Raw genomic sequence first — 23182 nt, forward strand, 5'->3', positions numbered from 1 at the left:
TCACGAGATGGTAAGCATTGTACCAATACATTTTCTCATTGGCACTAGTAGTCACTTCCAGTTTTTGACCCCATGTTCATTTGTTGTTCAAGGCTACAAGATGGATGCCTCCTGATCCGGACGACGACGCTGCCGTGGTGAGGATGCTACCAAAGTCTTGTTTTCATTTCTAACTTTTTTTTTTTAGTTTTGTTTGCTTAATTTTGACCCCCACATGTTTTCTTTTTCTCCACTGTAGGTGCATTCGCCGGCCAATGCGATGCTGACGAACTATGCACCTCCACCTCCTCATGTGATAGACTGGGAGGTTGCAAAGGTTGTGGGTGAGACAGTGGTCTTTTGGGACATCAATTCGTGTCCCGTTCCCCCTGGCTTTGATGCTAGTCTGGTCGGTCTGTGCATCAAACGGTTCTTGAAGAAAGAAGGCTACTCTGGTCATGTCACCATCGAAGCCATTGGCGTTCTAGCAGACGTCCCTAATGACACTCTAGAAAAAGTCTATTCCGGTGGAATCACTCTTCATAACGTCCCCTACGGTTAATATCTTCTCATCCTTGGGACTTTCTACAGTAATGGTTGTTTTCCTTGATGAATAGAGAGAGGCTCAAGTCTTTTGTTTCTGAAACAGGTCCCTCAGACACTGTGAAACTCGTTTTTGAGCGTTCCAATAGCCCTGGTCCTCTATCTAACATAATGGTCATATCCAATTCCAAAATCTTTGCTTGGGAGTCTCAGTCTCAAACTTTGAGATGCAATCTTCTAAAGCCGTTTCCCATTATTTCTCTTCAGCGCTTTTGTGTGGCAGGTGCGTGTTTGTCATCTCTCCCATTGTTGTTGAAATAACCAGCTGTTCAACTGACCTACTTTTTTATCTTTTTTTCCAGACTCAGTTGAGGAGGATCAATGCAGTGAAACGGGTGAGTCTGCCTTCTTGATTTGCTCATTATGCAACTACCATAGTCTTCCCTTCCACAGATTTGGAAGTTTCGCCATGCATCTCAACAGTAGACGCCATCAACAGAAGGTACTGTGCGGAATTGTTCACTTCTATTTTCTAGTCAAACAACCTCTTATTACAAATAATTTCCCTTTGTCACTTCTTCTTCTGACTGGATATGCGTTTGGTTTTCAAGCAGTTGTCGGAGCTGTTGCCCATAAGTAAGCAACTCCAGTGCTTGAGCTCACCACTAAGTGAGCCTCCTGAGAAAGACCTGGGGGCTGTAACATCTGTCTTTTGGGACATCAAGATGTGTCCGGTTCCACCTGGCTGTCGCTGTGTTTCTCATTTGGTCGGTCCGTATATTAAACGGTTTTTGGAGAATAAAGGCTACTCTGGTCCTCTCACCATCACTGCCATTGGCGTACTAACAGACGTCCCTAATCGCATTCTGGAAGGAGTCTATTCCAGTGGAATCTCTCTTAATAGCATCGCCTCTGGTTAGGATTTTGTCATCTTTGCACCTTTCTCAGTAATGGATGTTTTCCTTGTTGAATAGAGAGTCTCATATGTCTTTAGTTTCTGAAACAGGATTTTTTGCCACTGTTGATCGTCTAATTTGTGAGTTTACTGTTGAGAATCCACCTCCAGCTAATATAATGGTCATATCCGACGCAAAATCCTTCACTTCTGATGATGCATTCTCGCTAGAATCGAGGGGATACAACATTCTTCAGCCGTTTCCATGTGATTCTCTTGAAAGATTTTTCTTGGCAGGTGTGTGTTTGTGTCTCTGACAGTGTTACTTTACTTGGCTACAGTTTGTTGGTCAACTAAATAGCTACTTTTATTTTGTTTCCACAGTTTCAAATGCACTTGATGAGGATATTTGCAGTGAAAAAACGAGTTCTGATGATGCATTCTTGCTAGAATCGAGGGGATACGACATTCTTCAGCCGGTTCTGGGCGATTCTGTTCCAAGAACTTACTGGGCAGGTGTGTGTTTGTCTCTCTGACAGTGTTACTTTCTGGGCAGGTGTGGTCAACTAAATTGATACTTTTTTCTTTTTTTTTCCACTCCTTCAGAGGGACTTGAGGAGGATGAGTGCACTGAAACGAGTAAATCTACCTTCTGGATTTGCCCTGCTGCAAGGGGATCCAACACTCTTGAGAGGGTTCGAAAATTTTTCTTGGCAGGTGTGTGTTTGTCTATCTGGGAGTGTTACTTTACTTGGCTACTGTATGTTAGTCAACTAAGTAGCTAATTTTATTTGTTTCCACTGCTTCAGAGGCACTTCAGGTGAATAAGAGCAAATCTGCCTTCTGGATTTGCTCGGTATGCGACGATCTTCGTGGCCAACAGTTTAAACATTTTCTCCGTCATGTTGCTAGTCGGTCACACAAGCGGAAGGTAGTCAAGCATCATCCTAGCCAAACCTGTAGTAACACGTTTTTGTCGTCGCTCACAAGCAGTTTTGTTTGCCTTTGTTTTTTAAGCAGCTGTTGGACTGGTTGCCTGGGAATGCTTCCTTTCTTCGGTGTGCTCCCAACCATGGTGACCAAGGCAAGTTATTATATATCTGATAACGTTGAGATTTCTCTAAATCTTAAGAAGTCTGCTTAAAGGAACTTTAAATATTGTAGCCGCTACTAGCGAAAGTGGAACAAGGAGAAGTGGAGAAACATGAAGAGAAAAAGAACTGAAGAATGCCGATAGTGTGTGTGTGTGTTTATTAAGTAAGAAAACTTGCGCTTATTTTCGAGTCCCTTAGTTTCTTTTGTTTTCAATCAACTAAAAACGAAAGTCGACGAATGGCAACTCAACTTATGGAACAAATAAACAAAATGGTTATCGTTTTAGTGTTACATTCATTTCATAAGATGTATTTTTGCTTCACTCGAATTAAATTATTAGTTGCATTTCGAAATGAAATTTTCTCAATAATGAAAACTAAAACCGTGGAAAAGTGCAAGAAAGAAGGGCCGGAGTGCGACACAGAAAGCAAGTAGATTGATTTTCTCAGGCCGCACTAATTTATTGGGCTTGGTCCCAGAATCTTAAAAATGCAAAAGAGTACTCCAAAAGCAAAGTTTTTTTTTATTAGTGCGGCCTAAAGAAAATTGGAAATTGATGCAATAAAAAATAGAGCAACAAATCCGGATAACCAAAATTGGTAATATATATAAAAAAAATCCTATTAGAATCTGGCTAGTAGAGAAGGCAATTCATGTGGATGCAGGTGGGTCACAACGACCAATTGAGAAACCAATATTCCACCTTTTACACAAGGAGATTACTATGCATATCATTGTCTTTCACAAAACTACTTAAAAAGAATCGTCGTCTTACTGGTTTCGACAATAGAGTAGCATTTCTTCCTGAAAATCTCTGTTTTAGAAACTAAGACTTGAGACAAGGAACACATCCATTACTAAGAAAGGCGCAAAGATGAGAAGATCCTAACCGCTGCAAATGTTGTGAAGAACAATTCCACAGGAATAGACTCCTCTCAAGATGTCAGTAGGGGCGTCTTTTAGTACGCCAATGGCAGTGATGGTATGAGGAGAGGACGAGAGTACCCACTATTCTCCATAAACAGTTCATTATGGCCAGGTGGAAGCCGACACATCTTCATGCTCCAACAGCCAGATGTTGCAGCCCCAAGGTCTTTGTCAAGAGGCTCACTTGTGGGCAACAGCAGCTCCAACAACTGCTTCAAAACCAAATGCACTTGATGGTTTGTAGCAGAGAGATGGATCCTGTCTTGCTCGGCTTTCTCCACAATGAACTTAGCCCGATCAGCTTCCTGAGCAGCGACTTGTTTTGCCTCGATTGCTGCGGTGAACTCATTGCCAAATGTGAGAGTTGTGATGGAGACATCATCAAGAGCAATGTCGAAGTTAGAAGCTCGCTCTGTCAGAATCTTGCGTATCTCTCTGCTCACAGCCTAGAGGAGAGTAAACAAAGACCACCATTAGAAACAAAGAGAAGAAAAGGCCGTACAAGACGAAATGTTGAGACACCTACTTCTCTCTGTGTTGTGAGCTGGCTTGCATTGTACTGAGCTACCACTTCTTTCAGGGTTTCATGGATGATGGAAGGAAGAACCTTTTCACTGTAATTCTCACCAAGGGTGGTTCGGTAAATCTGAGGCAAACGATCACCCACGGGACGTGTGAGCACGCTTAGTCCAATTTTCACCTGTGCAACAACCACGAAAAATATCAAAAACACAGAACCACCCGAACAGACATACCTCATTCGACTTGTTCCACCTACGTTTTATTCCATTTCTCATTCAATCAATTATCCATTTGCTCACACATGACACATAAAGATATCATGTAATAGAAAGTGAAATACCATCTGAATGTCATGACTAGCGGTGGTGCTCTCTACAAGGTAAGGTCGGGCACGAACGTCACAGATGATTGGCCTTTCAAACCATGGCAACATAAACTGTGTGCCTTCCGGGTAAACCTAAACCAACAAAAATCCGAGTAAAAAGTCATGCTTTTTAAAATAACTACTCAAAGACGGACATCCAAAAGTAACTCTTGTTAGTTTGAGAAGCACAAAACCTTTTCCTTGATACCAGTTAAACAGTGTCCTCCATCGACATTGTAGAGACTGTTAGTAAGGGCATAGACACCAGGAGATCCAGGAACGTCGGGAACGTTGTTGAAACTCATTTCCTAAGACCAAAAATGTCCTTTTGTCAGCAGATTTAAATACCTTATTATACGAAGATCCAACAGACTTAACACAGCCATAAGAAAACACACCAATAGAAACATGCACATCCAGTCAGAAGAAGAGATTGTTTGACAACGTATTGATACGGTTACCTTTTGTTGATAGTTTGATGCAGAGGGGAAACTTTCAATGCTACACGTCTTGATGTCCCAGGTTACAGCCTCCCGGCTTTCCTCAAAAGGCTCATTCGATCTCAGAATCTGATGATTACTTATTGGCAAGGGCAACTGCTTGAACACCAAATCCACATAGTTAGAAGAAGAAGTTAAAAATTGAAACTACTTAGATACTTGTGGTTTGTGGTTTACCTTAGAGGTGAGAAAATCCAAACTAGAGAAGTGGTAAGGAATAGGGTAGTAGGCAAAGGATGAACCAAACATATAATGCGGCCTAGCAGATGTGAAATAATAGTGTGTTGGATCTCCATCTTTTGGATCACGTCCATCTCCATCTTTTGGATCACGTCCATCTCCATCATCGGGTCCATTGTTAGAAACAATTCCATGTCGAGACCGAATGACAGTGAGGTCTGACAATGTAGACCAGTTCGACCATTCCAGACTTGTGAGGTTAGAGTTGGCTCTGTTGTCACATATGAGAACGGTGCTGAAACAAAGACGTTGAAGTGACTTGATGGTGTCGACAAAAGCACCATCGTTTCCTAGTAAAACTAAGACCCCCCTCGTTCCTCTCGTGAGATGAATATTTCTCCAAAATCCAATGTTCCTAATAAGCCTAATATCAGCAGTATCAGGAGGAACCTCCACACCCCTAGGCAATACATCTTCTGTCACAATCCCCAGATTCAGAAGAGCTTGATGGATCAGAGGACTCATCCGGTCACTATCCAAATTACCAACCACAGGGTTAGCAAAATAGGAATAGTCTAACCCATGAACCGCCAGAAAACATCCTACATCACCTACGAACTCGGACACGCAGTCTCTATCACTCAATCTAATCCCTTCATAGTCCCAGGGAAGGAGATGATAACGCTGCAACAAGAAGAACAAAGTTATAAAACCAGAGAGAGAACCAAAAAAAACAAAAATAGAAGTTATAAGTTATTACATTGTTGTCTCTGCTCAATGCTCGGTTCATCTCGCTGATTCCATCGGCGGGGAGAGTCATTTTGTGGTTGTTGATTCCACCGGTGCTGCGTCGGAAGCGGCGAAACCAATGGTCCAGAAGAAAAGGAAAAAAAAGAAAAAAAAATTAGGTTAAAGGAAGAAGAAGAAGACACTTATGAAATTACTATCTTGTACCTAAATTCGAACTCGGCACATGTTACTCGTAAAATCTACCATATACCACTACGCCACTTTAAACTTTTGTAAAGAGTACAATAATAATTGTATAGAAACTAATGTTTTTAGGTTTTGATGTTTAGTATTTGGTATGTATTTCAGTATTATATTATTATTTATCATAATTATAATATGATTTTATGTTTGGTATTTTATGATATATATGTATACACAATTCCAACACGTACCCGCTTCCTAATTTTTATAAAAAACTAGATTCCACGCTTCCACTTACCCGCTCCCAATTCCATGCAGCTTAGGTTTTTAGTGGGTTTTGCAGAAGATATTAAGGGGGCGGATTAGAGCAAATTATGATAGTGGTTTGGTAGAACAATAAATCCACAAAAATTAATTAGTTTGACTTAGGCCTTGAATGGCAAGTACCTTACGATTTACAAATTAAAAGAAAAAACTAAAATCCACATAATTAGAGATTTTAGGAAAAAGTTACGTTCTTTTTTTAAATGTTTCCTTTTGTAAATATTTTTAAAAATAACAAAAAGTAACTTTATTACAAAATCTAAAATCCCAAAAATCAAAAACTATAATCTAAAGGAAAACTCTCTTCCATTCATGGCCTTAATATTAATAAATTTTACAAATAATGATAAAATTTATAAATAAATATAAAACATACATTTTATATATTGTAAAACACACAATATTACATCTTCACAATCTCTTAAGAGGGGGTATTGAACTTCACATTTTAAATGATTTGATAGGATTTCAATATTTTAGATTGAATGATTTGAGTGAGTTTTTAGGAGATTTTATTATTTTTTTGGAATTTTTCTATTTTTAAAAATAAAATGAAAAGTTATTGTGTGAGATTTTATTATTAAACTTTGAGTGATTTTAAAATATTTTACCACACCTGGTTCAAAATCTTTCTAACAGCTACCTTCGTTAACACTAGAACGAGCTACAAAAACAATGCTTTAACTTTCAATACTTAACAATAACAATAACAATGCATTCAACAAATGTTTTTCTCAACAATTTTTTATACTCAAACTCAACCATTTCTTTAAATTAGAAAATATAGTAATACATGCAAGTATTTTTATGTAACAAACATATACATTGAACATATAAAATAAGTCACTTCGTCGAATGAAACAACAACTCTGGATCAGAACCAGTAGTTGGTATTATTGGTTCAAACCTTTCATGGTTAACTGTTAGCAGCCTAGGCCTAGGGAACGAAAAAGACTCATCTGCTTCTTGAATCCGAGAAAACTCAATGAATAGATCCTTCACTGTTACACTTACCACACACACCAAAAAAAAAAAAAANAAAAAAAAAAAAACATATATGTTACAAATTCCTCTGTGAATGTTTCTATTTGTTGATCTTTCTTTGTGTTCCCAAAATTTGATAGCAATCAGTCAAAACAGAGAATACATACCATTGATGATGTTGTTACGAATTAAGCTTTGTAAGAAGACGCAAACAAGCCGTACAAGCCTATTCTGCAAGTATTTGTCTTGCTGCTACAGATCGAAAACAATATATCGCTATGCCATTTACAAAACAGCTCTAGTAAATGGTGGAACTGAATACTAATAACGTGGATGAATTACTTTACAATTTCTCGGGAGTTAATCAACTTGGCCAGAATCTCAACAGCTATTTGAGGATTGAATAACAGGAGATTGTATATTATTTTTAAGTAAATTCCAATTTGAATAATAAGTGATTTTAAAAATATTCTAAAAGTTCAATACCCCATTTTGTGTTATCATTTTCAATCAATTTTGTTTATTGGTCTTTTCTTTAGTTCCAAACTTCTAATCGCAGAAGTACATGTAATAATAATTAACCATCCTACCCTTACCTCCATCTAAGTCGACTTGTCATTGCTCCAAGAAGGCCACTCCATAAATTATCTCTCTCCTTCACTCCTCCATCAAAAAATAATCAATTAAACATTTTAGTTGAAACTTCCTCTGCTTTTTTTTTTTTTTTTTTCCATTAGTTTCCAAAAGATAGATTCTTTTAATGGGTTCACTTCAAAACCACTGAGAAAGAGCAGTAACAGTATGGGAGAAGAATCGAGAGGCAGCATCAACAGAGCAAGCAAACACATTACGATGGAAATATGGATAAATAATCATGAATTTCACGATAGGTCTTTTCCATTACGATGGAAATATGTATAAATGGCGGGATTTATAGCGTGGAGTTCAAAATCTTCGAGTGGTCGACATTGACGAAAAAAAAACACTTTATATCTGTAAAGAAAAATTTGAAGTCACGTATTATTATACTAGTAAGAAATTAAAGCCATGCTGCATCCCATGAAACAAATTAATCCCCCCAACAAGAACATTATCCAGAACGAATTTAATATTATCCAAATAGAAGTATATAAAGAAGAGAAAATTAGTTGGACCGTCGGAATGAAATGTGATCCTTGCTGATTAGTTCATGACGTGTTCAATTAATTTTGCCACCAATCCACCGACCTTAACTCTTCTTTTGGTAATTTTAATTTTATGATATCTTGTGATACACGATTTATAAAAACGTTATGGGTTATTTGGTTTTGAAGTATTTGCTTATAAAAGGGAAATTGATAGTGAATATTTTCACGATATTTAACGTATGGAACAACTGATAGTAATGGTTCGATGTTATATACTGTGTTTATTCGCATTCTAAATATCATTATTGTAAACACGTCTTCAAATAAAGTACCTTTTTTGTTAATGGGTTTTCTATTTAAATAGTACCTAAATATGGCAATTTTGAGGATGTAAGAAACATTAACTAATGAGTTACATACTTACATTATCCTTAAAACAAAATCTTGAAATACGTACACAAAGATAGTTTAGACATTAATCGCTATGTGTAAATATGGGAATTGGATAGAGCCGTTGAACCATCTAGTGGGGTCTTAAAAAGTCAACGAATAATGTTTGATTTACACATATGCACATGTTCGTTCACATGACGGTTACCAAGTTGCTCAAAAATCATGAAACAACGTCACATTATTTAATTATCTTATGATGTGGATAAATTAATTAGAAAGAATTATTATGGAGAAATTAACTTATTATGGATTCACACAGCTAAAAAAATTACGAAAAAGACAGCTCAACATATTTATTTCTCCACTTCTCTTCCCAACTGTCTATATATAACTTAGCTCTAATAAGTATCTCTGAACTCTCCATCTATTCCTCCTTTTCAATTTCCACTCTCCCCCATTCTTTTGTTTTGACCTTACAAAAACAAAATTTGTTTAAGCTCCATGTCTAATATAGTAATTTAATATAGACAGTGGAATTGACTTTTATACATTCACTTTTACCGTGTATGTTTGGTACTAAACACTAAACACATGCTATTTTTGGTAGGTGAAAAAATCTGGATCCTTGTTCGACAATGTGTTGGTAAGCGATGATGACCCATCTCTTGGGCTTCACATTAATTTGTATAGTAAACCACTCTGTTTCTGTCAAGGTTTTTGACATAAATTTACTCTTTCCTACAGGCTGAGGGAGAAGCAGAAGATGATGACAATGAAGGAGATGACTCAGACAACGAATCAAAGTCTGAGGAAACCAAGGAATCCGAGGAAACCGATGCTGCCCATGTATGTTTCTAGACCTCTTTTTTCAGCTTTTAAACCCAAAACATGTAGTTCATTGTGCTATGTGACTAACTTTGTGAAAACTATTTGATTACAGGACGAGCATTAAGCGAAGAATGTGGAGAATTAAAGAGTCCTCAAGTGTCTTATTTGTTCTTTACCTTTTCTTTCAAATAAATTGTTTTAGCTCTAGTTTGGTTGTGATGTAGAACTTTTTAGCTATCATGGTGATATATGGTTGTGGCAGCTTTATTAGACTTGAGAAAATCCTTTCTGATTCTCTTCACCTCTCTCCTTTTTACCCTCATTATCCATCCTCTCGTATTATCATATTTTACGGATTCACAATAGAATTAGGAAAAAAAAAAAAAAGGGAAGAGATCTTAATTGTTGGAGGCAAAACATTCACTTACTTGAAGACCACTGTCTAATAGCAATCTCATCACTTTTATAGGCTTATTCACATCAATATAGAGTTCATATTCCGTTGCAAACCAACATTTTATTGCAAAATTAGAACTTCATAAATGATAATTTTCTCCCCAAACAACACTCAAACATAAAACAACAAGAGAAGTTGATTCGTAGTGGTTCATGGTCCGAGTCTGACACGCATTCCAGCAGTTTAACTAGAAGAAGACCTACTTGTAAAATGTGACTGTTTTGAACTTTTGATATATGAAAATAACCTAGCACTCACAATTAGGCTACCACTGCTCTCTTTAACCAATAAAAAAGAGTTATGTTCTAAAAAACTGAACTAATAAATGCTTTTTATTGTCTGTCCAACATAAAAAAAAAAAAAAAAAAAAAAAAAAAAAAAAAAACNAATCCCAAAAAAATATTGTCTTGTTTTAAATAAATAAAAAATAGTTTTAGGTTATTTTAAAAATGTCAATAAAATAAATTTGTCAATTAAAAAAAAGTAAGTTACAAAAAACAGTAAAACACAGCCGCGAAGTTAGAAAATGAGTAGATCTGAATATACAGGTTGGCTTTTCAATGACATCAACCATAATGATACCTTCCACTCATAACACGCCACATCACTACACCAGCTCGATCATCGGCTTATTTCGGGTTAAATTAACCGAAATATGAATAACTTTTGCTACTCTTAATATAAATCAAGTATCCGAACCGAACAAACTGAGTACCAACCAATCCTTAACCGAAATTAATTTTAGTTCAATTCGGTAACATTATTCACAACCCAAATTTTGCTAAAACCAAATAGCCAGACCCGTTTAACCCGAAAACCCCGTTTGTCCAGGACTGTAAATTTATTCGGCCCGATTTCTAAATAGTTGTGGTTTCTCCTCTCTACTATTTCCCAGAGTTCACTCTGTGATTGTCAAATAAAAAAAAAAAGGAAACCAGACCTTGATATACCATGTTATGGACCAAGTCATAAATTTATAATAATTTATAATTTATTATAATAACTTAATTTTAATTCATAATTTACCTTAATAACTTGACTTTTTTAATAACTTGATTTGTAAACATTCATAATTTACTCTTAATTCATAATTTAATTTAGTTAATTCATAATTTATTTTAATAACTTGACTTTTTCTTCATAACTTTTTGACTTGGACTCACCAACCATGTTTGTTCTTTCTTGATCATTTGATTTGTTTTGCTGTTATTATAATTCGGGTCATTAATAGTTCATGTGAATATCAGCAGTAATAATCACATATGAATATAAATTTACTCTCATCTCAAATTATGGAATGATGGCATGCCATTAAATTATTATTATTGAATTGTTCACAAATCATCCATCACATCGACCAACAATTGGTTTTACAAATAAAAATACGTATTCCAAAGAAATTGATAAATAGTGATTGTTAGTTGTAACTACTGTACACAAAAAAACCAGACTTCTTTAATATATAAAAAAAAAAACAAAAAGTGTAATCATAAATTTACCTTCTTATTTTTTTCTTAAAGTTCTAACACAATACTCATAATATTCAGTTTAAGTCATTAATAAAAGAACTATTAAGCTTTAACCTTAGCCATTGTAACTTTCCAAGTAATTTAAACTGTAACATCATTGCCCCATACATTGTGTTGTGATGTCAGAATCTTTAGAAAATAAAATAAAAAAACCCAACTAAAGCAATCTCACAAATTCAACATTTAACCACATCTTTTTACCACTAACCTACAAAAGAGCAAAAAATGAACGTGGGATGAAAATGATGATAATTTGACCTTGTAGGGTCTCTCACTTCTCTTCTTCCATTAAAGAAGTCGCAGAGCTTTTCTTCACTTCAACTGTTTTCTCGGCCCATCTCACTGAATTAAGTGGTAAAATCTAATAGTGCATTACTTGGATTTTAATAGGTGAAGTAACGAAAATAGAATTAATCTGCAATATTCACTTATTTTGTACCTGATGGCATTAGAAAAATACCAAAATAAAATACACGAAAGTAAACTCTGTAGTTAGATGAAGCAAAACGACAATTAAAAAAAACATTAAAGAGAGACAAGTCTTGGCAAGTTTCCTCTGTTTCACACTTTGAGACGAAACATTGGAAGGCTTAAACTGAGAAAAACAAAGCCGTTGGCTTTTGTAAGCCGCTCGTTCTTCGAGACAAAACACACTACACTACACATTACACTACTCTCTCTCTCTCACTCATCTCTTTCCTCTTTCTTTCTTTCTCTCTCTCCTTAAAATCCGACGAAATTATGATTCACTTTACCTTTTAATCAGGAATATCCCCTGTTTTCAACCTTCTTCTTCCTGAGGTCTTCATCACATTCTTCGTTTTCTTGGAAACAAACAGTCTAATCCCAAGTTCAAGGGTTTTTTTTTCATCTTCAGTAGAGGCTAAAACTATGAGCTTTACAAGATGGGAAGTGTTCTGTGTTCTCTCTGTTCTGGCCTTGACAATGCCTTTCTCAGCTGGAGTCACTAATCTACGAGATGGTACTAATCTCTCTATGCAAAGTCTTCACTTTTGGTGGTTTTGCTTTGTCTCCTTATTTTGGTTTACTGAAACACTCTTGATTTTGACTTATGTCAAGTGAAAACGACTTTTATCAGTTTTTAGGGTAAAACTAGGTTAACAATAGAGCTGTCTAGGAAGCTCTAGATGGGCAGATTCTATCATTCTGAGGCTAATCTTAAAAACCCTAAAGTTTTGTTTTTTGACACATAAGCTCTCTTTAGGGTTTTAGTTCAAGACCTAGAAATCTATTCTTGTTGTTCTTCATTAAATAATTATCTTCAGAAAGATTCCTTAATCTACGGAAAAATTGTCTGAGATTAATTAATTATATTGTGATGGATTTGTTTGTTGTTTAACAACCTCTGCAGTTTCGGCGATTAATAACTTGTACATCACTTTGGGAGCACCATCTCTATCTAAGTGGCTTGCTTTTGGAGGAGACCCTTGTGGAGAAAAGTGGCAAGGTGTGGTTTGTGACTCCTCAAACATCACAGAAATGTACACTTCCTCTTCTTTTCTTGCAACTCTTTGTTATGGTTTTTGCTTTTAGAGTTACCAATTCAGGTTCGGACCAGGTAATTATTGTTGTTGGCTGCAGAAGGATACCAGGCATGAAGGTTGGTGGAGGCTTAAGTGATACTTTGGCTGATTTTTCATCTATTCAAGTGGTGTAAGCAAAGCTTCTTGTCTTGTTCTGTTTCGTCTTCATGCTTCTTTAGAGGCTTCTTGCTATATAAAGAACATACAAGATTTTACCATTGGCTATATTTGATCTGTAGTAGGCTATATAAAGGTTTGGTTATAATCTTGATTTGCTTTATAATACTCTTTCTCTCTTCCTTGTTTGAATGGACAGGGACTTCAGTAGCAATCATATTTCAGGGACAATTCCACAGGCTTTGCCTTCTTCCATCCGAAACCTGTGCGTTTGAGAATTGACTTTTTTTATGGCAGTACTTATGTTTGAACGGTTTAAACAGTTAAAAAGACACTCCATTTTTGGTTTCATTTTCTTGTTTCAGATCTCTCTCGGGCAATCGTTTCACTGGGAATATTCCCTTCACATTGTCATTTCTATCCGATTTGTCTGAACTGTAAGTCTTTGTTAAAGATGATACTGCTTCTCGCATATGTGATCTTTCCTTTGTTTAAAGCAGACTCTTTCTTTTCCCTTCAGGTTGCTGGGAAACAATATTCTATCAGGAGAGATACCAGATTACTTTCAGCAGTTATCAAAACTGACAAAACTGTATGCTTTTCTCCTCTCTTTAGTCTCATTTTCTTTACTACCTTTGAGGTCTTTCACTTACTCGTTTAGTTTCTAAATGCAGGGACTTATCGTCTAACATACTGACCGGGCATTTACCTTCCTCCATGGGAGACTTAGCATCTCTTAAGATATTGTAAGTGCACATATATTTTAGAATATGAAACTGTTCAAAAAGATTGTTACCATTGCTTTTATATCTAATGTGGTTGGACTGCAGGCATTTGCAGGACAACAAGCTCACCGGAACACTTGAAGTTATAGAGGACCTTTTCTTGACTGATTTGTAATCTTTTGTCACCTTGCATACTCTTTCTTCTTACTCTCCAACCATAAAGCCAACTTCAGTAACTTAGTATGGTTTATTCATATCTTTGACTCAGGAATGTAGAAAACAACTTATTCTCCGGACCTATACCGCCAAATCTGTTGAAAATTCCGAATTTCAAGTAAGTATATTAAAAGAAAAAGCTGTTTTTAAAATTTCCTTTCCATTAGCCATTCAAGTTTCATCTTCGTTATAACTGCAGAAAAGATGGAACTCCGTTCAATACATCGATTATAACTCCACCGCCTCCGCCTGTAGTTGATCCACCTCCTGCTACTCACCATGCTCCTCCTGTTAACCGTGTCCCTCCTATTTCCGGTGTTCCTCCTGCTCCTTTTGCTCCATTTGCTCCACTGCAGCCACAACAACCACCACCATCACCACCTTTGGTTTGGTCACCGCCTTCTGATAATGGAGGAGGAGGAGGAGGAGGAGGAGGAGGAGGAGATCCATGGAACTCCGGTTCAGGGCAACCAACCTTGCAGATATCACCTCCTTCAGGTTCAGGATCAGGAAAATTCTGGTCCACGCAAAGAATCATTCTAGTAATTTCTTCAGTCGCCATAATTGTTCTTGTCTCGGGTTTGTGTGTTACACTATGGAGATGTTGCAGAAGTAAACTATCTAACAGATATTACAGTAATGCTCGTAAAGATTTACCACGACCATACTTCAATAAACCTCCATCTCAACCTACCCCCACTCTGGGAAAAGGTACACTGATTCTTTTCTTTCCAAAAAAATAAAGAAACTTGTGAGTTGTATCATTAGCTATCCCCAAAAATAAATGCTGCTGGTGTGTTTCTTTGTTTAACAGTTTCTCGGGAGCCCATGGTTAAGCCTTACGATGGGTATGGAACTGCAGACAGAAAATACGGGTATCCTATGCCACCACGAGCTGAAGAGAGCCGGAGAGCAATGCCTCCTACTTCATACTATAATAAGGATGTTAATACACTGCATAAACCGCTACAACAACCACCTAGACAGTTCCAGTCCAGTGATGTTGCTTCAAAGAGAGCGGCTCATTTTCCCCCGGGCTTAAATACTTCATCTTCTGCTACCGTTTTCACTATTGCTTCACTTCAGCAATACACAAATAATTTTTCAGAAGAGAACATAATCGGGGAAGGGTCGATTGGTAATGTTTACAGAGCCGAGCTTCGTCATGGAAAGGTGTAACACTTTCCTCTTATCTATCATTTGGTCTTACAATGTTGCTGTGCAGTGTTCTTATTTACTTCTTGTGATCTGTAGTTTCTTGCGGTGAAGAAGCTGAGCAATACGATCAACAGAACGCAGAGTGATGGTGATTTTCTCAATTTAGTCTCCAATGTGTTGAAGCTTAAACGCGGTCCTATATTGGAGCTTCTTGGTTACTGTAACGAGTTTGGTCAAAGGCTACTTGTGTATGAGTACTGTCCTAACGGATCAATTCAAGATGCACTACATTTGGATCGCAAGTTGCACAAGAAGCTCACTTGGAATGTGCGTATAAATGTTGCGTTAGGAGCTTCAAAGGCATTGCAGTAAGTAAAAAACGAACCTCAAAATGTTATGCCAATCAATATTTGGAACATGTAGGATCTTAAGAGTTTGGTTTCAGGTTTCTTCACGAGGTATGTCAACCGCCGGTTGTACACCAGAATTTCAAGTCTTCCAAGGTTCTCCTTGATGGAAAGCTCGCAGTACGTGTTGCAGACAGCGGTTTGGCTTATATGTTACCACCACGCCCAACGAGTCAGGTATTTTTTTCCAAAATGTTTTCTGAAGATTTTGAATCCTTACATGGAAGTGATGTTTGCTTATAAATAAAATTGTAGATGGCGGGTTATGCCGCTCCTGAGGTTGAGTATGGGAGCTACACTTGTCAGAGCGATGTATATAGCCTCGGGGTTGTGATGTTAGAACTGCTCACCGGACGCAGACCATTTGACAGGTTTTTTACACTCTAGAGAGACAACTAATTAATAAAACCCAAAAAAAGATTCTAAATACAGAAGAGAACATGTCTCATTTATATACTAACGGAAGACAAAATGCTGGTTGTTGCAGGACAAGGCCTAGGGGACATCAGACACTAGCTCAGTGGGCAATTCCTCGGCTTCATGATATCGATGCCTTGACAAGAATGGTTGATCCGTCGCTACACGGAGCATATCCAATGAAGTCCTTGTCACGTTTTGCAGATATCATATCACGTTCACTGCAGGTAAAGTTCACCAAACTAAATGAGATAATAAATTAACTGAACCCTTTTGACTAAATTAAATAAACGTTTTGCCTGATGCTTTTTTTTGTCTGTAGATGGAACCGGGATTTAGGCCGTCGATATCAGAAATTGTCCAAGATCTTCAACATATGATCTAAGATACATTCTTAGCCTAGCATGTTATGAAATGTTTTTTATCCTAAGCTTGTAAAACATTTATTTTCTTTTGAATATAATTTAACATTAAATTCCAAAAAAAAAAAAAAACCGTTCTTAGCCTACGACCAATATTTTATTATCAGATTCTTGTTCTTATGGCATCAACATCATCTTTAATCGCACAAACTATTTCTTTTGTAATATAAAAACACTTATGTTTGGTGGCTGTATGGAAATGAGTTATGGGGTCATCATGCATGTACATTATTAGGTTTTACAACCCACTCCCTCGCTAAGCATTATACATCATATCTGGTCGTCGTCTGTTTAGATAATGTTATTATTTTGAAATGATATCCTTAAAATCAAGCAAAAACATATTTAGACTGAAAACTAGGAAACATTACGGTTGAATAACAATGGCTTGTACTTGGTGGTACGCAATAAAAGAAAAGGTAACTAATTCAACTGCCACTCCCAAATAACAAAATCTTAAACTGGAATCAAGCAGGTCAACAGAAGCATGGAATAATGCCTTAGACTTTCTCTTGTTTCGGTTTCTTTGGGAGTAAGCTCTCAAAAACTGTGTTCAAGGCATTGGAAGTCACCATTGAGGCTCTCAACAGTCTGATAGCCTGTAATAATGTCATAAACAAAGGAGTTAACCAAAGCCCGAATTTGTATAGAACATTTCTACATACTGACTGATACATACCTCTGCTTTGCTAATGTTAATTACTTCCTCCTCTATATCATCTAAGTCCATGTTCCACTTCTTCAGTGTGTGGATGGTCGATGATAAGTCCATAGGTGTGATAGTAAGATCATCAGTGACCATAAACGTTGTGCCTCTCTTCAAAAATCCACTATACACTCCAACTTCAGAAGCTTTCTCGCATCTTGGATCCATCGATTTAAAAGTGTATGTATAATTTTTTATAGACACTGATAAATCCCTATCACGTTCCGCATAACAAATATCAAGCAGAGGTTGTTGGCAACTATAACGCCAAGGAAGCATACATTTGTCGTTGAATGCATTTCTCCCTCCATAAGATCTCAAGCTCTTAGCGCTTTCACACAAGTTATTGATGCATCCTAGCACGAGATTGCTTCCAGCTAATTTCCATGCAGAATTCAGAGGAAGAACCAGGAAAGTAAAAAGAAGATCAACAAAGTCTTTTTCACTTTCAACATAGAGAACCTTCTTGTCCAGTTTTCTGGTGAACACACTGACAGACATTACTTTGTTCCACTGAACTGCACCTCCAGATTTTTCTGACACAGCTAGACTTGACATGTTAAGCACCTTTGAAATGACACATGATCTCTGTTTCTTTAAGAACACGTCAGTCAAGGGAGTATCTGAAGTAAATAATCTCTGCAGTAGAGCTAGTACCTGAAAGTTCCACAAATAAGAGAGAAACTAAGTTTCAGGTAATGGCATGTCAAGGAAAAAATTCAATTATAAGATGGTACCTTTTGGTGATCAACTTCTACATGCATCTCATGCAGCTGATCAACATCAGAATAGCCTGACACTTTGAGTGTCTTCAGGGTATGACTTATAGAAGTAAATCCCACTTTCAGATTGTCAGTAATGGTGAATAAGGGCTTGTGGCTGACAAATATTTCCTCATATGCTACACCGTATAATGGTTTAAACTCCTTCGTCATCACTTCTCCACAATCATAACATTTTGAGGAACAAAAGTTACTATACCACCGATGTTCTTTCGGGCACATATAGTACTTGAGAACCTCAATATCAGCTATGTTAAGCTTAAGCCCTTTACGTAGGTTCTCCATCGCGCTTCTCGGATACAAAAGCATATCCTTGCAAGCTTCCGTCATGAAATTAGCGGTGCCTATATCAAGTACGCTTTTGTAGAGATTGTTGAAACAGCCAATCATAGTGGCTTCAGATATCTGATTCTTCTGATATTTCTCAATCAATCTCACAACATTACCCATAGGTATTGTCAGAAAACTGAAGAGTACATCGACAAATTCCTTACCAGACTCAGCCAAGACCACCTTGTTCTTCTTCTTGTCGACAAGAAGCTTTAGACTCAACACTGCTTTCTCTGAATTTTCAGCTCCAGCCATTGAAGATCCACAAAGGAAATAAGCGAGAGAACAAAAAAATAAAGTTAAGTGTTTCAAGTTTTGAATCTTCTGATGCAAGAATTTTTCTTTCTTTCTTTGAATTATGTAGAGTTGCAGACACAGAAACAGAAGTTTATATAATACTTTGAACTCTTCCCATGACTCTGCATCGCTTGATATTACCTGGAAAGCAAGTAAATTGCATTCAATTCGTTAATTGCACATACGTTATGGACTTGTATCAACAGATGATTTGAGTTCCCAAGGTTACAGTCTTCCAAAAAGTTTTTTGACTTTTGCTAGTGACAATGAATAAAGAGTATAAAGTGATTTAAGACATCATAACCTTTTGACGTTCCTAAATATAGCTGTTTGAAACACTCGGTAATCTTAGATAAGTAATTAGGGTAGATTCGTTTTATGACCCTTTGATATTTCCACATGACTCTGCACCGCTTAATATTACTACTTTACAGATCAAAAGTCACAATCTCCCAAAAAAGGTTGTAATAATCAATCTCCCCATTTCCCTATACTCACTAGTTTAGTAACACTGTCAGAAATCAATATTATTAAGCCTTTGGGAATTGTTATACATATTTTTTAACAAAATCATTTATCTTCTTCTTTCAAATCCAAAAAAAAACTGAGAAAATTATATGATATGAAATCCTGGAAATGCATATGGAAACTGAAAACTAAATTTGACTAACGCAGGAAAACCCCAAAGCTTCAAACTCGTAAACAAGTGAGAGTGAGAAACCAATGGTTACAAGAACCTAAGGCATGTTCTTCAAGATATTTAAATTTATGTGAGAAATGATGACATATCTAATTATTATTTAATTAATTAATTATTTTTTAAATATAATAGTATGTTAATATAATTAAGTAAAAAATTTAAGTATTTTGCTAAATGGTGCACAGAGCTCTGGCAGCAACATATTTTTTCAATAGTAAAACCCGTAAAAGAATTTATGTTCTCTAGCGGACATCATTCTTCCGCGCTGTAGCTCCCGTCAATTCGACGCGCGTAAAATTGGACGCGGCAACCAGCAAAACTTGTCTCCACTAAAGGCTTCTTTAAAAGTAAGTTCCCGAGAGCGGTGGTCAAGGGAGTGGATGTCACCAATGAAGCTTTTAGCAAATTAATAGCCTGCATTACAGTATGAATCAACAGAATTAACTGAAAAAAACAGAAGAGAAAGTTGTGAAAATTCATAAGTTTTGTTGAACAATCGAGATGCGTACCTCTGCTTTCCTGATGTTAATTACGTGTTCCTCCATATCATCCAAGTTTGTGTCCAACTCTTTCAGTAAGGAAATAGCTGACCATGAGTTTGCAGCTGTGATGGTAAGATCATCTGAGATCATGTATGTTGCCCCTCTCTTCACAAACCCACTACTAACCGGTACCGTGGGTTCAACAACAAAGTCAGTTTTTGGTTCCGTTTCACTCAATAGACTAATTCCCTGCATTAGTGTAAGCTTCAATATTTATTCATTTGAGCACAACATATATCAGGAAAGATAGGTAACCTCGGTTGCTATTTAGAATAGTAATATATATAACTTACCTGTGAATTGCTCATGTTGATTTCAAAGTCCTTGAAATCATCCAAGTCCACTTCCACTTGCTTCATTATGCAATTAGTAAGATCCTCTGAGATAATGTGTGTTTCCCCTCTTTTAACAATCCGAGGTATCGATTGAGAATTAGCATCATTGTTTTGATAACATACACCTAGCAACGATTTCTCCAACCTATATTGCCAAGGAAGCATTGCATTTCCTCCGCTAGAGCTCAAACTCTTCATGCTTTTACAAAAGTTGCCAATGCTTCCTAGTTCGATATTATTGTCTCCAGTTATTTCCCATACAGACTCCAAAGGGATAGCCAGGAAACTGAAAAGTAGATCCACAAAGTCTTGTCCGCTTTCAGCATAAAGAACCTTCGTGTCCTGCTTCCTAACAAATACACTGAGTGACACAACTTCATCTGTCTTTGCTTCATCTCCATCTTGCACAAATGTAGTTGGCAATGGCATGTCATGTGGCCTTGTCATACCACAAGAGCAATTTTTCTTCAAGAAAACATCAGTCAAAGGAGTTTCTGAAGAGAACAAGCAACTGAGCAGAGATAGAACCTGGATTCAGATATTTAAATTTCATAAATCTTATATCAAATTAACCAGGACTAAAGTAATGGCATGTATATATAATAGTGCGATGCCAAAAGGAAAACGTTACCTGTTCGTGACGAACATCTGCATACTGTAGCTTCAACTTATCAAAACTAGTATAACCAAGTCTCAAAAGTGTCCTCCTGGCGAGAATAATAGACGCAAATTCCACTTCCATGTTTTCTGTAATGTGGAAAGATGTCTTCTCGCTGGCAAATATTTCATCACAACCACTTTCATGACGTTCTTTAATGTACTGGGTACCATCATCATCATCATCATCATCATCAACATCATATATGTTAAGCTTAAGCCGTCTGCATTGCCTCTCTTTCACATACCTCGGATATAAAAGCATATCCTTACAAGCTTCGCTCATGAAATCATGGATGCCTAGATTAGATACACTGCTGTAGAGATTGTTAAAACAGCCTATAGTAGCGGCTTGTTTTAGCTTATACTTCTCCAGCAAACGCACGATAGCACCCATTGGCAGCGCCAGTAAACGAAAGAGCACATCAACAAAATCCTTACCCGCCTCAGCCAACACAACCTTGTTCTTCTCCGTGTCGACTAGAAGTTTCAGGCTTAATATTGGACCCTCTGAGGAGTAGTTTTCGTGAAGACGAGCCATTGAAAATCTCACCCCAAAAACGTTCCGAGATCTATAGATCCAGAGAAAGAGAATTAGAAGTAAGCACACAAATAAGAGTAAACCACGTCAAGCTCTGTTGTAATCGTGTCTATAATCGTGTATATAAATCTCGATCTGTAATCTTCTTTTCTCTATCAGCAATGAAATATACCTTTACTAGAGTTATGCTTCATACACACGACAGATGATGTGAGAGAATTGCAATGGGAAGAATTTTTTTAACGCACGCTTATATATATACAGGGATAAGTAATTAACCTAGTTTCCTAAACTAGAGGTTCTCGATGAAAGAATCGATCGTAATGATGGAAAGTATCGAATAATTATATATGGAAAATGTATAATTTTACTTATGGAAACTAGGTTAATTTTCCATATTCGACAAGTAATGATGGAAAGTATAATTTTACTTATGGAAAGATATATTCGACAAGTAATGAGTGATCTAGAGGATTAAATGATTTAATGATTTTTGGAGAGAGAGAAAGAGAGAGCAATTCTGATGGAGGAGGCAGAGAAGCGAGTGGTGATTGCATCCTCATCACAACGAAAGAGAAAGAGAAGAATAATTAGAAGAAGAAGAAAAAGAAACGAGAAGCCAGTGACTGCTCCATCATCTTTGCCAATCGACGTTGTTGAGGAAATCTTCTTGCGGTTTCCGGTGAAAGCACTATTCCGACTTAAGTCTCTCTCGAAACAATGGAGATCGACCATCGGGTCTCGCTCTTTTGCAGAGAGACACTTGGAGATAGCCGAACGATCACGCGTGGATCATCCTAGGGTTATGGTGATCACTGACGAAGATCCCCTAAAACTAAAAGTAATACCTCGTCCAGACAAAGACATTGGTTTTAGGTTATTCTGCTTGGAGTCGGCTTCTCTTCTATCCACTGCTATTCTCAATATCCCTCAAGGGTTCACACATATCTCCGTTTCTAGATGCTGCGATGGCCTTTTCACCATCCATTCCCCGGAAAATCAATCCATGTATGTAGTTAATCCGGCTATAAGGTGGCTCCGACAACTTCCTCCAGCTAGGTTTCAGACTCTGATGCACAAGGCTAACCTTGATATAAGAGAATGGTTAGAATTAGATTCAGTCTTTCATCTAGCATTCGTGAAGGCAACTGATTATAAATTAGTGTGGTTGTATAATTCTGATAAGTACAATGTTGATGACTTGAGTCCAAACGGAGTTACACAGTGCGAGGTTTTTGACTTTAGGGCAAACGCTTGGAGGTATTTGGCTTGCACCCCAAGTTATAGGATATTTCACTACCAAAGGCCAGCAGTTGCAAACGGGTCGGTGTATTGGTTCACGGAGTCATATAATGATAAAATCGAAGTAGTAGCTTTTGATATTCGTACTGATTCATTCCGGTTGCTGCCTAAGATTAACCCGGCTATTGTTGATTCAGATCCGAGGTATATTGACATGTGCACTTTGGATAATGATTTGTGCATGTCAAAAAGAGAATTGAATACGTTGGTCCAAGATATTTGGAGGATGAAATCATCAGAAGAGTCATGGGAGAAGATTTATACAATAGATTTGCTTTCTTGTTCTTCTTCGCGGACTCAGTTTCGTGGTGAATATGACTGGAGTAGCAAGGATTTGGATGATCAATCTACACCGGTGGCAGTATGCAAGGACAAGAAGATCCTGCTCTCACATCGCTATTCTC

General features: G+C 37.1%; 6 protein-coding genes and 1 long non-coding RNA gene across 7 annotated transcripts in view; 4 read left to right on the forward strand and 3 right to left on the reverse strand.

Moving 5' to 3' along the window:
* Positions 7-2817, forward strand: LOC104755349. The gene is made up of 12 exons (XM_019239571.1): positions 7-10; positions 93-137; positions 239-536; positions 629-805; positions 885-1024; positions 1137-1437; positions 1517-1714; positions 1802-1933; positions 2024-2134; positions 2227-2348; positions 2438-2501; positions 2582-2817. The coding sequence occupies exons 1-12, from the start codon at positions 8-10 to the stop codon at positions 2623-2625; spliced, it is 1635 nt and encodes a 544-aa protein (XP_019095116.1). The 5' UTR covers position 7; the 3' UTR covers positions 2626-2817.
* Positions 3696-5935, reverse strand: LOC104755350 (the record flags this gene model as incomplete). Its single annotated transcript, XM_010477711.2, is given in 7 exon segments — positions 3696-3885; positions 3966-4139; positions 4302-4418; positions 4520-4633; positions 4787-4921; positions 5003-5689; positions 5766-5935. Coding segments are annotated over 7 exon segments (1477 nt in total), but the record flags the coding sequence as incomplete, so codon positions are not given.
* On the forward strand, positions 9196-9895 carry LOC104755351. Its single transcript, XR_762209.1, has 3 exons — positions 9196-9409; positions 9511-9612; positions 9707-9895. It is a non-coding gene; the product is annotated as an uncharacterized LOC104755351 (long non-coding RNA).
* On the forward strand, positions 12151-16780 carry LOC104755352 (protein STRUBBELIG-like). The gene is made up of 16 exons (XM_010477712.2): positions 12151-12562; positions 12953-13082; positions 13183-13254; positions 13441-13506; positions 13607-13678; positions 13762-13833; positions 13916-13987; positions 14072-14137; positions 14235-14300; positions 14382-14893; positions 14997-15355; positions 15437-15708; positions 15786-15924; positions 16003-16118; positions 16235-16391; positions 16487-16780. The coding sequence occupies exons 1-16, from the start codon at positions 12472-12474 to the stop codon at positions 16547-16549; spliced, it is 2325 nt and encodes a 774-aa protein (XP_010476014.1). The 5' UTR covers positions 12151-12471; the 3' UTR covers positions 16550-16780.
* Positions 16943-19028, reverse strand: LOC104755353. The gene is made up of 3 exons (XM_010477713.2): positions 18030-19028; positions 17266-17949; positions 16943-17185 (listed from the first exon to the last, which is right to left on the reverse strand). The coding sequence occupies exons 1-3, from the start codon at positions 18657-18659 to the stop codon at positions 17087-17089; spliced, it is 1413 nt and encodes a 470-aa protein (XP_010476015.1). The 5' UTR covers positions 18660-19028; the 3' UTR covers positions 16943-17086.
* Positions 19654-21476, reverse strand: LOC104759168. The gene is made up of 4 exons (XM_010482126.1): positions 20910-21476; positions 20237-20806; positions 19911-20132; positions 19654-19815 (listed from the first exon to the last, which is right to left on the reverse strand). The coding sequence occupies exons 1-4, from the start codon at positions 21474-21476 to the stop codon at positions 19654-19656; spliced, it is 1521 nt and encodes a 506-aa protein (XP_010480428.1).
* LOC104755354 (putative F-box/kelch-repeat protein At1g13200) overlaps positions 22000-23182 on the forward strand; it is a 7847-nt gene continuing 6664 nt past the window's right edge. Inside the window, exon 1 of the mRNA XM_010477714.1 lies at positions 22000-23170. Within this exon, the coding sequence (XP_010476016.1) occupies positions 22000-23170 (1171 nt within the window). The remainder of the gene's footprint in view (positions 23171-23182) is intronic.

This window comes from Camelina sativa, chromosome 17, assembly GCF_000633955.1.
Source record: "Camelina sativa cultivar DH55 chromosome 17, Cs, whole genome shotgun sequence".
NCBI classification, from domain to species: domain Eukaryota; kingdom Viridiplantae; phylum Streptophyta; class Magnoliopsida; order Brassicales; family Brassicaceae; genus Camelina; species Camelina sativa.

Bases quoted from the DNA above. Each gene is read 5' to 3' on its own strand.
- LOC104755349 (XM_019239571.1), top strand. The intron at 537-628 runs GTTAATATCTTC...TTTCTGAAACAG, and splicing joins TCTTCATAACGTCCCCTACG to GTCCCTCAGACACTGTGAAA. The intron at 2,135-2,226 runs GTGTGTGTTTGT...CCACTGCTTCAG, and splicing joins TCGAAAATTTTTCTTGGCAG to AGGCACTTCAGGTGAATAAG.
- LOC104755352 (XM_010477712.2), top strand. From the start codon at position 12,472: ATGAGCTTTACAAGATGGGAAGTGTTCTGTGTTCTCTCTGTTCTGGCC. The intron at 14,301-14,381 runs GTAAGTATATTA...TTATAACTGCAG, and splicing joins TTGAAAATTCCGAATTTCAA to AAAAGATGGAACTCCGTTCA. The intron at 14,894-14,996 runs GTACACTGATTC...TTTGTTTAACAG, and splicing joins TACCCCCACTCTGGGAAAAG to TTTCTCGGGAGCCCATGGTT.
- LOC104755353 (XM_010477713.2), bottom strand. From the start codon at position 18,659: ATGGCTGGAGCTGAAAATTCAGAGAAAGCAGTGTTGAGTCTAAAGCTT. The intron at 17,950-18,029 runs GTACCATCTTAT...TGGAACTTTCAG, and splicing joins TAGAAGTTGATCACCAAAAG to GTACTAGCTCTACTGCAGAG. The intron at 17,186-17,265 runs GTATGTATCAGT...ACATTATTACAG, and splicing joins TTAACATTAGCAAAGCAGAG to GCTATCAGACTGTTGAGAGC.
- LOC104759168 (XM_010482126.1), bottom strand. From the start codon at position 21,476: ATGGCTCGTCTTCACGAAAACTACTCCTCAGAGGGTCCAATATTAAGC. The intron at 20,807-20,909 runs GTAACGTTTTCC...ATCTGAATCCAG, and splicing joins CAGATGTTCGTCACGAACAG to GTTCTATCTCTGCTCAGTTG. The intron at 19,816-19,910 runs GTACGCATCTCG...ACTGTAATGCAG, and splicing joins TTAACATCAGGAAAGCAGAG to GCTATTAATTTGCTAAAAGC.